Source organism: Erpetoichthys calabaricus, chromosome 2 (genome assembly GCF_900747795.2).
Source record: "Erpetoichthys calabaricus chromosome 2, fErpCal1.3, whole genome shotgun sequence".
NCBI classification, from domain to species: domain Eukaryota; kingdom Metazoa; phylum Chordata; class Cladistia; order Polypteriformes; family Polypteridae; genus Erpetoichthys; species Erpetoichthys calabaricus.
Window position 1 is genome coordinate 114,787,594 of NC_041395.2, and position 18,188 is coordinate 114,805,781.

The 18,188-nt window shown below is 37.9% G+C and overlaps 1 protein-coding gene and 1 long non-coding RNA gene across 2 annotated transcripts in view; one reads left to right on the top strand and one right to left on the bottom strand.

Moving 5' to 3' along the window:
* The window catches only part of LOC127526857 (uncharacterized), a 197,124-nt gene that overhangs the window by 172,432 nt on the left and 6,504 nt on the right, over positions 1–18,188 (top strand). The gene's annotated exons all lie outside the window — the stretch shown is intronic.
* LOC114646276 (solute carrier family 25 member 36) overlaps positions 1–18,188 on the bottom strand; it is an 80,854-nt gene that overhangs the window by 21,440 nt on the left and 41,226 nt on the right. The window contains exons 2-4 of the mRNA XM_028794394.2: positions 11,586–11,756; positions 10,931–11,008; positions 5,944–6,044 (exon numbers count right to left, since the gene is read on the bottom strand). Coding sequence (XP_028650227.1) covers positions 5,944–6,044; positions 10,931–11,008; positions 11,586–11,756 — 350 coding nt within the window. The remainder of the gene's footprint in view (positions 1–5,943; positions 6,045–10,930; positions 11,009–11,585; positions 11,757–18,188) is intronic.

An 18,188-nucleotide genomic window follows, 5' to 3' on the forward strand; every position in this document is an offset into this window, starting at 1 on the left:
CTTGATACACTGCTAGTATGCGGCTCAAGAGCACACTGCAACAACACTAAACCAAACAGATAATGTGCATTTATGGTAATAAGACTAAAGACAAGATCAGGATGCCCTTGTGATGAACGCACACAACAACTGACCCACATATGCCTACCTGTTCACTCGAGCTTTTCCTGTTCTTCCACTGCACATTAAACCTACTTCAATCCACTCCACCTAACCTTGTGTCTCAGGATCTCCTATATTTGCACTGTATTTCATTAATAATATACAAAATGACATTCTCTTATAATACTGCCTAAGCCTGGTGGTCAGAGACAACAGCCTTAGCAAGTTTGCTCCCTTGGGCGTTTTCCCTGAAGTTGAACTTTGAGATCCCAATGATAAATCTGATCTCAGTAACAACAATTTCAAGCACAATGCTAGACTTTAACTTAAAAGTTGCAGTAGTCCTTACAGATTAGTAATATGAAAAAATTTCTTGTCCTAGCAAATGTATGCCAGTTCTTTCTTTAAAGCACATCAGACCAATAAGATGCACAAAGATTCTATTTTGTTGTATGCTTTGCATAAATTGTTTCTATACACCTCAGAATTCATTGAGCACCTAATGTCAGCAGTTACATCATCAATGAAGATAAGTATGCTAGTACCTGTGGCAGCCGTACATGCCCAAGCCAGAACACCCGTACAATCATGTTTAACAGATGAGGTGGGCTGCTTTGGATCTTGAGCAGTTCCTTTTCATCTCCACACTCTACTCTTGCCATCACTCTGATACAAGTTCACCTTTGTCTTGTCTGTCCATAAGACCTTTTTCCATAATTCTGCAATTCTGTTTCACAAACTAGAACTAATGTCTTCCATCCTGCAGTGTGGAGTCTATATTTCTGTTCATGAAGTCATCTCTGGATACTATGGAGGCAGATCTCAGACACATACACATCTGCTTCATGGAGGCGGTTTCTGATTTGTTGGACAGGCGTTTGGGGCTTTTTCTATACACTCGTGAGGATTCTTCTGTCACCAGCACTGGAGGTCTTCCTTGGCCTACCAGTCTCTGTGATTACTGAGCTCACCAGCGCATTCTTTCTTCTTATTTATATCCCAGAGGTGATTTAGGTAATCCTGAGGTTTTACCGAAGTCTCTAATAGTTTTTTTCCCTTGTTATTCAGCCTCATAATGGATTCGTTGACTTTCATTATCACAGTTCTTGTCCTCTGTTGAACAATGGCAACTACAGACTCCAAACAGTAGATGCAAACCGATGTATGTTATCCCTGCACTAATGAAGCAGTGAAACACACCTGAGTAACACCAACTGTTCTGCATATAAGGTGCCCTGATATGGGGGTGGGGGTGGGGGGTGGGGGGTTTGGGGGGGGAACCACATCTGAATTGTTTAATTTGTAATTTTAAACTGTACAGCAGAAGGGTAAATGAAAGAAAAATCTGTCTTTGTCCCAAACATTATGGAGGCCACTGTATAAAATATAGATGGGCATTGACTTTATATCTTTTGCACCTAAAAACCAGAAAGGCACACAGTAAAGTGGAGGGCTGGAGGAGGAAGACAGAGTGTGAGGAGACTAAAGTAACAAGTGCATTTGACCTGTTTAAGTAATCATAAGCAATTCTATATTTGTTTCATATATGCTTAACAGGCAAGTGTCCCAGTTCCACTTTTCATGCACAGACAATCCTGTTTTTGTGAAGGATCTTCAGTACATGAGTTAAGTGCTGCATGCTTTCCTAACTTATACAAGGGCAAATTAAACAAACATACATATTCAGTAGTAGCAATTAGAACTTTTAACCTATGTTTGAATATATTCAGATGTTTACTTAGAGTATTCAAACCCCATTTTTGGGTGTGGGATTAGTAACCATGAAGCTGGATCTGTAGGACAGCAGTACTAACCACCGGACTGAGTTTAAAATTAAACTGCTTCTTGATAATATGTGTGTGTTTTGAAAACTGTATTATGGCCTTTACACTGCACAAATGATTAAAGTAGTACAGCCGCCACAGTGAAGATATTTATTTTCTAAGCATACACTCTTACCAGAATACAACTACTGCATGTTGGTAATTAAATAGCTCACCATAAAATGGTGTTTGCTAGGAAATTGATTCCTGTCCTTTATTAAATGTGTTAATGGTTCAATGTACTATTAAAACATGGCTCTTATTTAAACTTGCTTTCAAGTTTCCAGCTTTCCTTCAGACTGAGTCATATCAATATTTCAGAGCTCTTAATAATGTTAGGTGATAATATCCCAGAAGGCTTTACCCCAAGCAGATGGTTTTAAACTATTCTCCTTCAACAGCCTGAATGTCAAAATAGTTCTGGCATTAGGAAGGGAATGAATGACTAGCAAAATGGGAAAAAAATTACAAAATAATGCTCTCACACATAACTTTGCATATTTTAAGGCAGTGGAATTTTTAAATAACATGCCAGACAAAAATCAATTTTAGACAATAGTTGAGATAAAAATCAGTCTATACAACTAAACTGAATGGTCTAGCAGCACCTTTTGGATGTCATTCAGGATTACACAAGAGGATGAATTAAAGACCTCTGCAAGAAATGGATGAACAGAAGAAACACAATTTTGCAGGTTGCAAAACCAACTATGTCAGCATGTGTAGAAACAGATGAACAAATTCTGACCAAACTGGGTAGTTTAGCTACCAGTTTAGCTAGTTTAGCTGTGAAACAAAATAACAGACTGAATAAAAGGTCTAACCAGGGGTAAAATAAGGAAACAATCACTAAACAACTGCTCAACTATTTAATGTCAATGAGAAACTAAAGAAATGCTCCATGGATGTGTAATGTAATATGGCAATATGATTCTGAACAAACTTTTCTAATATCTACATATTACCCACAAAGGTTTTTTTAGTTTGACAATAATAGAAATGCAAAGCAAAAAACAATTTAGGTAGCAATATTTTGACTAGAATATTAACTGAACACTTCATATTAGTATTTTATATATATTTAGTGCAGCAAGGGGCAAAACAAAATCCAAATTTCCTGTGTTTTTCAATACATGAAGAACTTAGTTTATCATTCTTAAGCAAACAGAATAAAATAAAGTACAATTAGGGTCAGGCCGATATTCAATATTATCAAAACAATTTGAAATTTTGTTTTCAGTTGTGAATAGTTTTGTTGTGTATAATTACAATTAAGGCTTTATATTCTCTTAAACAGCAAGAAAGTGACCTTCAAAATGATTTTAGGCAGATTAAAAAAAGAGGAAAAATAAGATGCAATTCAGATTCTGAAAGGATTGCTGGGAAGCACACTCTCACACACTGAAGGAAAAAAAAAAACATTCTGTGACATGCAGTCGAAAGCAAATGATGGAAATGAATAATCGAGATTTTCTTAGAACAATAGAACAAGCTAGAAGAGAACAGGCCATTCAGCCCAACACAGCTCGCCAGTCCTATCCATAATTCTTCAAAAAAAAAAAAAAAAAACCCACATGAAGTCTAGTTTTCAAAGTCCCTAAAGTCTTACTCTCTAACCATGCTACTTGGTAGCTTATTCCAAGTGTCTAAGGTTCTGTGTAAAGAAAAACTTCCTAATGTTTGTGCGAAATTTACCCTTAAGTTTCCAACTGTGTCCCCCATGTTCTTGATGAACTCCTTTTAAAATAAATCCACTGTACTAATTCCCTTCATAATTGTAAACACTTAAATCATGTCACCTCTTAATCTTCTTTTGCTTAAACTGTAATGGCTCAGCTCTTTAATCTTTCCTCATAATTCAACCTCTGTAGTCCTGAAATCAGCCTAGTCGCTCTTCTCCGGACCTTTTCTAGCGCTGCTATGTCCTTTCTGTAGCCTGGAAACCAAAACTGCACACAGTACTCAAGATGAGGCCTCACCAGTGCATTATAAAGGTTGAGCATAACCTCCTTGGACTTGTACTCCACACATCATGCTATATATAACCTAACATTCTGTTTGCCTTCTTTATATTGAGAACTCTTAAATACTTCTAATAAGGTGCACTCTCGATTTTCAGACCTCCCATTGTATATTCAAATCTAACATTTTTACTTCCTATGTGTAAATACTTCACATTTATGACATTAAATTTTATCTGCCATAAGTCTGCCCAAACCTGGTATATACTGTATATTAATCCATCCATCCATCCATTTTCCAACCCATCCATCCATCCATCCATTTTCCAACCCGCTGAATCCGAACACAGGGTCACGGGGGTCTGCTGGAGCCAATCCCAGCCAACACAGGGCACAAGGCAGGAACCAATCCCGAGCAGGGTGCCAACCCACCGCAGGACACACACAAACACACCCACACACCAAGCACACACTAGGGCCAATTTAGAATCGCCAATCCACCTAACCTGCATGTCTTTGGACTGTGGGAGGAAACCCACACAGACACAGGGAGAACATGCAAACTCCATGCAGGGAGGACCCGGGAAGCGAACCCAGGTCCCCCAACTGCAAGGCAGCAGCGCTACCCACTGCGCCACCGTGCCACCCACTGTATATTAAAAAAGCAGATATTTCTATATAGTTCAGAATTCATTGAGCACCTGAAGTCAGCAGTTACATCATCAATGAAGATAAGTATGCTAGTGCCTGTAGCAGCCATGCATGCCCAAGCCATAACACCCCCACAATCATGTTTAACAGATGAGGTGGGCTGCTTTGGATCTGGAGCAGTTCCTTTGCATCTCCACACTCTACTCTTGCCATCACTTTGATACAAGTTCATCTTTGTCTTGTCTGTCCAGAAGACATTTTTCCAGAGATAGCAGCTTTCACTGCCAAGCGCAGTTCTATGCACATACCACAGACAGCCGTTTCAGTTACGCTGCGATGTTGGTTCACCTGATTCAGATGTGTAATTTAGTTTGTATTTAAAGCAAAACATTTTTTTTAGCAGTTAAGCAGTTAGAAATGCATTTTAGAGGTACTCTTTTTGTTGAGCTGTCTTATTAAATCACTGTGAGAACTAGGACACTTTATATGCTCATCTGTTTTTATTTGCATTTTAATTATGACATTTTATAATGTGCAGCCCTTTTCATATAGGTGATAATTCAGTTAAAAAAAAACAAAATGTGAAAAGTAAATGTTGTGCTTTAAATAATTTTAGCTTATGTGACATGATGCACAAACACTTGAATGTGAAGAGCTTTTACTTGATGCTGTGGGCATCCCTCGCACAGGATGGAAAATGTGTTTTCTCAGCAAGCTCTCCATGTGGAAAGCACAAAATACTACACTCCTTTTTTGTAATAATGAATATAAAAATACTCAATGTAAATTAGAATTAAAAATAGTAGAAAATGAATTAATCTTTTCCACGTGTAAAAACAAGGTCATTGTAATTCAATATTTCATATATTTTCACTTACAATTGTCATTATTTAAAAATTCCATTATCGGCCCAACCCTAATATACATATTATTGCATATGTATACATACATACATACATATATATATACACACATATACATACACAAAAATATACATAAATATATATACAGAAAAATATACATACATACACGTTTAACAGAATATCATGCCACCACAATTTTATTTTTCACAATAAACAATTTACCAAAATGTTATTCTTTTAACATATTACTTGCACTATATACTGAAATTTAGAATACAAACTTTCAGATTATTTGTTTTAATATACATATTTAGAAAGGGTATTAAAAAAAGGGGGAGGGTAAAAAAGGCACATAAAATTACAGAAAAAGACAAACTACCTGCTTTACAAAATCATTTTTTTGATATAGTACTTTTACAATTAATATAGGTGCCTTATCTAGGGACTGTGGACATGAAAATTCAGCATAATTTCAATTTAATATCAAACTCAAGCACAATAATATTCAAAGCAGTTCAAAATAAAACTGTACGTAATCCTTACCTGCAAGTCCAGCAGATACCATATGCACCTGGGTAGAATCGGGCTCAAAAATAGCATTCAATTTTTCTTTTGAACTGGAGTAAGCAGCAAAATATATAGCTCTATAGAAGAATAATACAGTAGGAAACAAACAGTGAATAAGGTTGAAATAGCCGTCTTAAAAAATATCCAGGTTTAAAATAAATCAATTATATAGCTTGTCATAATGTGTTAGTACAAACTGTGTTGCTAGTTTATTTAGTCACACCGATTAAGGCTCGACAAATAGTACATCACATAATGTTAGGCTAGAAGTACTATTTATGAAGGTCAGAATCTACACTAAACTAAACTAAATATGGGTATTACTGGACCCATCTTCTGCTTTCCCATTTCAGATCACATTATGCCCAACCTTCCACCCACAATTTGAATCATGCACAACTGGTGGAACTTATCAAATGTAAATTTACAAACTGTTATACTGAGGTTTTTATAAAACTTTTGTTCAATTAATTTATGTTTTACAAAGAAATTAACACAATTTGTTTTAATAAAATCAGCTGAATTTAGAGCCAAGACTTCCGAAATGAATTCCAGTTGAAGAAGCTGAGCCCATAGAAGAAGCAGAAACTTACAACACAGGCATGCTGGGGACCTTCCCGAGCCATCTCAGGCACAGTTCTGTAACATGGATATATCAAAGAGAAATCATACAGACTGCCCTGCAAAGCGGAGTCGGAAACATTGTTGCGGTGGGGTGGTTAAAACATAAACAACTAGCAATGTCTATTGTTGGTACAAAATTATAAACAAATTAATCTCTCTGTATAAAAAGTAGTAAAAAAAGATGCATGTGCATTAGACTGCAGCACACTACAAGGGTTGTTAAAAAAAGTGTAAGAATAAAATGCTTGTACTTGATAACAAAAGTTAATGGTTACCTTCCCAAAAAAAAAAACACATTCATTTTTGTTAGTCTAGTGCTGCAGGAAAATTTTAGGCATTATACTTTTTGAATAACCCACATAACAATAACCACAAAGTTATTGTATAAACAATATTCAGAAAGATGTATTTTACTGGACAGATACATGAACCCCTGTACAAATTATATCACAGGATACTGAAACACAAAATATTCTGTATGATTTGTCAAGAAGCACACATACAACTAAAATGCACCAATATCAAGTTTAAGTAATTTTCATTTAAAAAGAAAAAAAAAAAAAAGGCACCTATAGAGTCAAGTCATTTAATTTGCTATTTCAAACATTGTTCTTTCCTAACCAACAAAAGCTATACTTTCTGAATCAAAAATTTTAGACTATATTTATGAGTCACAAATATCTTACAGAAAAGTAAAAATACTTTTTTTAATATAACTCAAAACACTTCAACAAGTCTAAATGACATACTCGAACACCAAAATATAAAATATGGGAATTAAGAAATTTTTCAGAAGTTAGCAAATACGTAGAAAGGAATTATTTGTCAATGAACATGTATTAGAATACTTTTGTTATGCTTGTCATAAACACAACGTTTTGTCCACCCTTTGTTGGCTTAGGCCATGGACCACAGTCTTTCAATATTGCTATTACTATTTTCATTAACATGAAGTTATACATCTTTACCATTGTACATCTCACTCAACCTATTCCACTGATAACACGGAAGAATATTTTCAATTTTGCCATTGTTAATTTTATGTCTTGATAACAATGAAGAATATTTTCAATTTTGCCTTTGTTAATTTTATGTCTTTCACTGTGACTTATGAAAAGAAAATCTGTTGTAACAATCCAATGCAAGTACCCCAGGCTTGTTACTGCAGCATATTGCTCTTACAGACAGATGAGGAAAGCACTCTTCTAGCAAAAAGACTTGGATGATTTGAAGGTGATAATTAATTATACTGAAACAGGCTTCTGAACTAAATGCATTCGCTTCTTTCACATATTTTCAAAAATGAGCCTTATTCCAGTATGGTCTTCTGTATCATCCAAGTTACATATATTCTAATAAAAAACTTATTATTGATGTTCCAATAATGCATTCTCCACTCAGTTACTGATGCCCTATTTCATTCAATTCAGAGATTCTAATCCTGACTTTTTTTTTTTCATTCTAAAACATTTTTTACTAAAGCGCCTATATAATTTAAGCTTCATGTTCTATATTAAAGTGTTATCCTCTGTATTTTTACAATAAATACACTTAAGGCCACGGCATTACCAGTTCATTTTTATCAATAAATTTACACTTTATAAGCTTATTGTTCACTGACCATTAAAAAAATGACTAAAAATAAACAAAATCCTTTTAAAGCATTTACTTTAATAAATGTTTATCCATAATGCATATAGAATTTAAATAAAATGCTTGTCATAATTACAAGTCTTAATTCTAATAAAATGTTTATCAAGAAGGTACAAAGCTAACATACTTAATTTAATTTGGATTTTAAGCTACCAAACCAACTTTTACTAAGTAAGGTGGGCAGATTCTTTATCAATATGAACATTTGATTTTTTTTGTCTAGGTTTGACCCATATACAGTGTAAAGTGAAATTCCTACTTGCAAGGACTAATCAACATGCAACAAGTTGCCACTCTCTAAAATCATAATTAATGGATAGATATGAAAGGTACTATATATCACATACTATTTATCTTTATTAATTATGACAGCATAGTACAACTTTGCTAAACAGATTGTGGCTCCCTGTAATGCTAAACTGGAAAACTCACATTTCATAATATAATTTAAATTTTAAACCGCCGTTTTTAGGTTCAATGCAACCTAGAAAGAATTAAAGAAAGGAGATGTAAAAAATAGATGGAGGGATTGATACATTTATAAATCTCTAATTTAAGTCTAAATATTTAGCTATTAGCTAATAATAATCTATATACCCATAAGACTGACAATACCTTTGTTAAAAAATTGGCACCAGTTATGTTTTTACTACAATGTAATTGAATAAAAACATATCACTTTTTAACTTTATTTGTATTGTTATAAATACAGTATGACTGTTTATACAAGGCAATACACAGAATGCTCTAAAAAATTTTTAAATACAAACATTTTGAACAAAAATTTATTTTTTTTAATGGCTGTGGTTGCAATCTGTTGTATGGGAGCCCTTAAAAACTCACTCCAGTATAAATTTGAACAATCTGTTACTCTTCTATTCACACTGGTACAAGGAACATCCTTTTTAACTCATTTTCATTCAGCTACAAAATGCAAAGTTCACACCTTATTAAATCAGATTTTCTTCTTTCATTTGGTGCCTCATCAAGCATTATAATACTTGGCATAGAGATCTGTCCAGTCTGCAGTAGTCCACAGCTGGTATTTCAAGGCCCTATTTTGTCTTTTAAAGAATGGCTTTCTTACTCCCACTTGCTCTGTCAAACCTGCAGCACAAACTTCACTTCAGAGTAGAAAGAGAGACTTCTTTTTTGTTACTGTTAAGTTGCTCTTGAACTGTTAAGCTGTTCTTGAAGCTGTTGCGGTGTAAGGTGCTTATCATGCAAGCTGGTGACCCTTCAAAACTTGCTATTATCATTCTAATATTGGCCAAGTAGTAACACAGTCTGTTCCATCTCAGCTTTAAGATGGACAGAGGGTATTTAAGTGAAACAGGTTGGGACACCTGTGCAAATTGCTTGCTTAAACTTGCAAGGCTTAATTTACTTTAATTGCTGCAGGGCATCTATATGTTGTAAGTTAGTTGTTCCCTGAAGAAGGCCCATTTGTAATATTCTGATACTGGCAATTTACTGCTTACCTTTCATCATTTTAGGTCACTCACTGCATTTCAACTGATTAAATTTGAAGGAAGGAAAAAAAAAAACAAAAAAAAACTGGACAATGTGAGGTATTCCAAAACTTTTAACCGGTAGTGTAAAGTCTAAGCATAACATTCCTCGATTTATATTCAACAGTTTTTACCATATAACCTAGCATTTTATTTGTTTTTTTTGATACCTTCTTTGCATTGCTTAGACAAATATTTTGTGTCAACATAAACCTCTAAAATATATTTTTCAAAGGTTTAAAATTACTCGTGCATTCTAAGAATTTCAAAGAACTTCCATCTACCAATGACATGATACTATACAGAATAAGGAGGATGAAGTCATTAAATTCATAAAATAAAGGGAAATTAAGTAATCTACCCATATAATAAATGAATGGTGTGTACTACCCGTTAGAAATAATTATTCAAAGCAAGGCTGAAGAAAAAATTCTCCTCCAAGGGTCACTCTATTTCTTAACAACCACAGTAGCTATGGATGGATCCTTCTTCCTAGTTGCGCTTTATTCACAGATGTTTATATAACTAAGATATGGTTAATAGATTTTTAGGAGAAGGCTTAAGACATAGCAATCCATACTCCAGGTCAACGGGAAACAGCTCTTCTATATAATGGTAGCAAGTTTCTTCAAGCAGTCACAAACGTATGTAATTTTCTGATTACCTTTCATCACCCCTACTTAATAAAAGGAGTCAAACACAAATTGGAAAATGACTAAAATGCCTAAACTAAAAAAAAAAAAAAAAAAGTCAAAAACAAGCACTAAAACTATAATTAATATCATCATTCACACAACACAAAAAAAAAGCTCTGAAAATGAACCCCTGCTGAAAGTGTGCTGTCCCTTACAGGCATCTTAAAATAAACTATGCATTTCAAATCAATCCAAATAAAAAATCAGTTATGTGAATAAAAGCACACTAAAATGCACAGACATTTCCTTATTTTAATTCAATGCTAATTTTATAGCAGCTGTTCTATAAGGACTGCTTTAGCAGCTTGCTCATATGTATTAAAAAAAAAAAAAAAAAAAAAAAAGGCTGGGCGGTTGCTCTTTAAATGGCAGACTGAGCTTTAATTTATATCCTGAATATCTGTTAATGTTTACAGGCAAAATGTAAAAACATTCTTGTGCAGTTAGATACACACAAAATCATTAAGAAACGTTCATTACCTTGAAGGAGCCACACCAATGAGATTAGGTCCCAATCCTCTGAAAAGTGAGCGAGGACCTTCTTTTTCCAGTATTCGCCTTAAACATCAGAAGATATAAAATACTGAATACATTTTATTAAGATGAGACTCATCACATTAATAAGGTACTTAAGACATTAGCTCTCAACTCTAGTCACAACTACAGGACATCAAGTGTGATAACAGTTAAATACAGAGGGCCCATATTTATTATCGGTGCATATATCCATCTATTTAAAGTAATATCAATTAATAGGCTGTGATTTACTGTATTCAATCAATTAGATGAACCTGTCGATTGCAAAAGCCCCACATAAACACAGAGAATATGCCAACACTGAAGTGGACCCCTCAACTAACCCCAAATCAATATTAAAGCAGCACAAAGCAACAATGTTACTTCCACTGCCAGCATGCCATTAATAACACAATTCTAAAAATGTAAACTTAAAAAAATATTAATTACGTAAATTGATAATATGCAACTTTACAAATACTGTATAAGAGTCATAAAATATAATTGATTTTACTAATCCCCTCTACCCAAGACCAAATATCTTTTAACTTAAGAAAACAGAAAGCAAAATTGATTATTTCTTCTATACTATTTTATATAGTAATTAAATAATCCTTACTTTAGGCAGTGAAGTGGTCCAGGAGACACCCTAGCCACTCTGTTAACACTTGGTCCATTTACTGTGCTAAGCTGAACCTCCGAAATGTAAAGAGTGACAGATGAAGACTGCAGTCTTGTTTTTACAACTTCCAATGGACATGTGATGATTGCACCAACAGTGCCCCCACATCTGCATTAAGATAAATCAAAATAAGCAATGAAATGAAAAACAGTCATACATCCTTATTATTTGAGAGAGGTCCCTGCTAGACGCTCATTTTTTTGGCTTATTATGTGTCATCACTAAGTCTTCAGCAGACCATTTCCTTTTTGCTAAAAAAAAAAAAAGCACACAATTATTTTTAGATTTTCTTAATATGTATTCTAGCACTATAACAAGTGGTTCTGGTGGATAAACAAATATTTTCAATAGAGAACTAGGTGAAAACAGACACACAACACTGAAGTGTGTTCCCAAAGGCAAATCCCTCACAGCATCTAACTACCTTATTGTTGTGAATACTTAATTCTTGTAAACATTTTATGTTCCACTAACACAGAAATTTTCTAATAGATCTATATTAAGACCAAAAATAATGTCTTTAGGCAACACAAATGATATAAATACTTTCAAGTGTGTTGAAATAAGGGATGCTTCAATCAATCAACCATCAATCTAACTCAGCTGATTTTCACTACAAAAGACTCGATTGGTGACTATTATGTGTTAATTGTACGAAACAGAGGCATTTGAGACTGGACAAAACAGTATAATATACAGAAGAATCCAGTTAATCCAGATTTGATAGCACCATAATCAGTCTGAATTAGTGAAAGTCTAGGTTAACTGGAAACTACCTTTAAAGTATGAGTTTTTATTTCATGCAATCAATTCCTTCACTTTCTTTTCTCCCCAATCGGGGACAGATTGTTTTGCCTCCCCTAATTCAAGAGGAATCATTTCATTTTCCCCCTATCAATCCGAAAAAGCAGGTTTAGTGTTTGTTCCATCAACACTATCTTCATTTTTGTTGCTATCTTCTATTAACACAAACCACAAAAAAATAAAAGAAATAAATAAAAACAGAAGTAAAAACTAAATAATACATCAGGTAAAGAACTGAGATAAAGTTTATGCATGGATAATGCTAGCAGTAGCTCTCAACTGAATACAAGAGCTGACCAACTGATTTGTGTTGGTGTGGCAGAGGAGAGCAGCTAGTGAGGGAGTAATCCATATTACTAACCGAGAATGCTAAACCGGATGAACGCAGGGACATCCGGCCATGGGCCGTAGCCGCAAAAAGACGTACTGTGCAGGCACCCCAAGAAATGAGGCGCCGCGAGAGGCGGCCGCGACCACAGAAAAAAGGAGTGAGCACAGAAAAAAGGAGTCAAACGCAGGCGACGCACACAGCGCTGCACGAAAGCCATTGCACACGAAACTAGCACACAAAAAAAAAGAAGCCGCTCGCGCCCCACGAATCCCACACCCACCTCCAAGCAAACTTTATGAACTGCATTAGATCCTACAATAGTTCATTTGCTTTTGCATCTACCGGAGTAAATATCAGGCCACCAAAAGGCAATGGCCCATACTGCTTTTGCATATGTGGACAAATATTACATCGCATTGGAACAGTACACCCTGAAACAAATCAACAACACAAATATGCACAAATCTACACACAAAGAGTAACAATGGCGGCGTGCTTAGACGCTGCGGCTGTGTGCTCTCCGACTCAGATTGTGTTTTTTCCACCCTGCCTGGATAAATACACGTATAGCCGGCAGGATATTTTATCTATCGGTTTACGGAGCGAGAGTTGCTCGACCTCCGAGTTTCTCCGCGTCCACAACATTCCGGACGACATCGCACGAACACCGGGCTCTCCGTGGATTACAATCCCAGCTCCGAGGAGCCGGCGGCGGCGCAAAGAACGTAAACAAAAGAGGGGGTGCCGAGGCGGCGTGCTAGTGAGGCTAAGGAAGCAGCCACACAAACCACCGCTTCCAAGCATTTTCTCCTCAAATGTGAGGTCGCTGGCAAACAAACTGGACGAGTGGCAGCTGCGGATTGCAACGGAAAAGATCATCAGGGACTACTGCATATTGCTGATCACGGAGACGTGGCTTAATCCACTCATACCGGACACGGCGATCGAGATAGCAGGCCACACAGCACACCGGCAAGACAGGACAGAGCAATCCGGTAAGAAGAGAGGAGGGGGGCTGTGCATTTATGTGAACAATAGCTGGTGCACAAATTCCACCATAGTCACCAGACACTGCTCTCCAGACGTGGAGTTTATGACAATTAAATGCAGACCCATATACCTCCCCCGTGAATTCAATGCTATACTGCTAACTGCTGTGTACATAGCACCTGATGCTAATGCTAACTCGGCTCTGGGGCTTTTGCATGACACCATCAGCAGTAAACAGAGCAAGTATCCTGAGGCTGTTCACATCATTTCTGGGGACTTTAATCATGTAGATCTGAAAGCAGTTCTCCCTCAATTCCATCAACACATAAAGTGTGCAACCAGGGGAGTAAAAACACTGGACAAGTTGTACACAAACATCAGACAGGCCTATAGGGCTAAACTCCTAGCACACCTTGGCCAGTCTGATCATACATCTCTGCTTCTAATCCCTGCATATACTCCCCTCAGGAAACAAGCTCCCATTATGACCAGGACTGTTACCATATGGCCCGAGGAGGCCTCCCAACAGTTGCAGGACTGCTTCCAGAGAACCGATTGGGAGGTTTTCTATCACCAAGACTTGGAGTACCACACTACTGCAGTCCTGGATTACATCAGGTTCTGCACGGACAACGTCACCAGGGACAGACGCATAAGGATTTATCCTAACAGGAAGCCCTGGATGACGAGGGATGTCCAGAGTCTGCTGAAAGCTAGGAATACTGCTTTCAGGTCTGGGGATGGGGCTCTTTACAGTGTAGCCAGAGCGAACCTGAAGAGAGGCATCCGAGAGGCCAAGGCAGCATACAGAAGGAGGATAGAAGATCATCTGAGGAGTAACAACACCAGGCAGGTGTGGCAGGGTGTCCAGCACATCACCGGCTACAAATCCAGCAACTCCTTGGCTGCTGAGGGAGACGCTTCTCTGGCAGAGGAGCTGAACATCTTCTTTGCCCGCTTTGAGGCGACACCAACAGCAGCCCCATCACAACAGCCTGTTCACAACAGCAATTTACTCACAGTGGAAGTGTGTGAGGTGAGGCGGGTGATGAGGAAAGTGAACCCGAGGAAGGCTGCAGGACCCGACGGTGTGGCTGGACGGGTGCTGAAAGACTGTGCAGATCAACTGGCCGGAATCTTCACCAGGATTTTCAACCAGTCCCTGTCCCAGGCCACTGTCCCATCCTGCCTCAAGTCCTCAATCATTGTTCCGCTGCCAAAAAAATCCAACATGAACAGTCTGAATGATTTCCGCCCAGTGGCACTCACATCTGTCATCATGAAGTGCTTTGAGAAACTGGTGCGGAGTCATATCATCGCCTGCCTGCCAGCAGACCTGGACCCATTTCAGTTTGCTTACAAAGCAAAGAGATCCATGGAGGATGCTGTGGCCACAGCCCTTCATGCTGCCCTGACCCACCTGGAGCAGCAGGGGAGTTACGCCAGACTGCTCTTTGTAGACTTCAGCTCGGCGTTTAACACCATCCTCCCACAACGACTGGTGTCCAAACTGGCAGATCTGGGACTTCCATCACTCACCTGCAGTTGGATACTGGACTTCCTGTCGGGTCGCTCCCAGAGGGTCAGGCTGGGTCTCCACACATCCACTGCTCTCAGCCTCAACACCGGGACGCCGCAGGGTTGTGTGCTCAGCCCGCTCCTCTACACCCTCTACACATATGACTGTGTCCCCACTCACCATAGCAACAAGATTATAAAGTTTGCGGATGACACGACGGTGGTCGGACTCATCTCGGGCAAGGAGGGTGAGCTAGCATACAGGGACGAGGTGGAGCGACTGTCAGAGTGGTGCACAGTCAATAACCTGCTCCTCAACAACAAAAAAACAAAGGAGCTTGTTATTGACTTTAGGAAAAACAAAACTGACATCCAGCCACTCACCATTGGCGGGGCATGTGTGGAGAGGGTCCCGGTGTTCAGGTTTCTGGGTATGGAGCTGGAGGATGACCTGACCTGGAGTGCCAACACCAAGGAGCTGCTAAAGAAGGCACAGCATAGACTGTATTTTCTGAGAATTCTCAGAAAGAACCACCTCCCAAAAAATCTGCTCCTTGCTTTTTATCATTGTTCCATTGAGAGTGTGCTCACGTACGGACTGTGTGTGTGGTACGGCAGCTGCACTTCCTCAGAAAAGAAAGCGCTTCACAGGGTCGTCAGGACAGCGGAGAGAACAATTGGTTGTACCCTCCCCACTCTGGAACAAATCTACACCTCCCGAAGCCGCAAAAAAGCAATAGACATTTCGCAGGACTCATCACATCCCGGTCATTGCCTCTTCCAGCTTTTGCCATCGGGCAAGAGATACAGAGCTATGAAAACTAGGACAAACCGCCTTAAAAACAGCTTTTATCCGAAAGCAATCATGGCCCTGAACTCAAAATAAAACTGCTCTATATTATTCTTCCAATGTGCAATATATACCTTAGGTCAACAAGTGCAATTTGTATATTTATTACTATTCAGTTTGTTATTATATTCTGTCTTTTTGTCATTTTAACCCTTATTCCTCACACTGAGTTGATTGCACCTTCAATTTCGTTGTTCCTTTGTAAAAGTGACAATGACAATAAAGATCTATCTATCTATCTATCTCTATCTATTTCTAAATGAACCGTCCGTATTAAACATACGTCATCTCAACACGTTCACACTATGCAGCATAGGTGGATCTCATTACAATGAGGCACTATTAACCGTTCAACCGCAGAAAAGGCTCCATATTAACAGTGAGTGCGATCCTCCTTATTACTAACGCTGAAGATTTCTAACGCTGAAGAACAAACAATTCATGAATTCACGATCACGGGTACAAACCGATACGGCTCGAGTAACGGGACCAAACACACGAACCCGCATGAAAAAAAAAAAAATACACGTCGGCTCCAACGCGCTTCTGAAACTCTGGAAGAAAAAATGTCTCGGCTCCAAAAACGCAAAGCTCAACTAACACAATTACAGAAACGAACCCAAATGGACAGACACACTGAACGTGGACACATGCAGCGCGCGTCTCACAGTATTGCATCGAAACAGGCACGGCTTCAAAACGAAACACCTCCCGTCTCAGACATACAGAAACGGCAGCGAGAGAACATCAACGACAGACACCTGCTAAACTATTGCGCCAGTTAGCTGACAACGCGCTCAATAATGAGTCCACTATTCAGGAAAATTAATAAATGTCATTTGCAATCATTGTCATTCACTTAACTTCCCTGAAGAAACAACTGGCAATACATGTAATGAATTTACACGTTGTTATCAAAACGGTCAAATTAGACTTCCTCCTTTACATTCATATCCTGAATATCTACAGAAGCTTCTAACTAACGATGTACCTGAAAGTGAAATCCTTATGAACTGCATTAGATCCTACAAATCGATATCCACTATGAACATTAACAGTGGCACTGCACATGACATCCGTCTTGCTAAACTGTTAATTATTGATGAATGTACAATGGCATCCACTCACTTACTCCACACCATTCATAAACTTCTACAAACGTTTATGAATAATGATCTTCCCTTTGAAGGAAAGGTACTTTTATTACGAAGACATTTTAGACAGTGCGTAGCTATTGTTCCACATTCCATGCGCTCAGCTATTGTTCAGTGCACCTTAAAATACGCAGACAATTGCCATTAGGGCTGCACGATTAATCTTTTTTTTCTCATGATAACGATATTTATGACCCACGATCAGTTAATATCGTCGCGATTTTACAGTATAAAGACCAAACTGTTTTTTATGGGCTGAGTTTACGGATTGGACTGCGTCACTATGACGTTACTGCGTCTTGATTGCAAGCGCTTTCTGAAGCAGTAGAAGTCAATAGCAGCAATAACAGTCAGTCAGAATAAACATATGATGGCGGAGCAACGTGCAGAAGTGCGATCGTTAGTTCCTAAAAAGGGGTCATACTCAGTTGTCTGGAACAATTTCGATTTCGAGGAATGTGATGTTGATCAGGTACGAGTCTTGTGCAAACTTTGCTCCTGTTCCGTCCAAACGTCCCAAGGTAACACAACAAACCTCATCAACCACCTTAAAAACCACCACAAAGTACACTATCAAGAATTTCAACGACTGAAGGCACAAACAGCAACAACAAAAAATTACCAGCCATCCACAACACAGACAACAATATCAGGGACATTGTTCAACGCAATACCATATCTGTCTAGCCAGTACCGCCGCTCCCTATACGCAGAGTACGCAGTCTGCGTAGGGCACCAACTCCCAGGGGGGCACCATCCCAGCTGCTCAAAAAAAATCGTTTTTATATATTATAATAATAAATTAATATTAATAATATTCATATACAAATAAACAAAAATATAAACGTATATATTGCATTTTACGGTGAACGCAGAGTAGGCTAAGCACACGT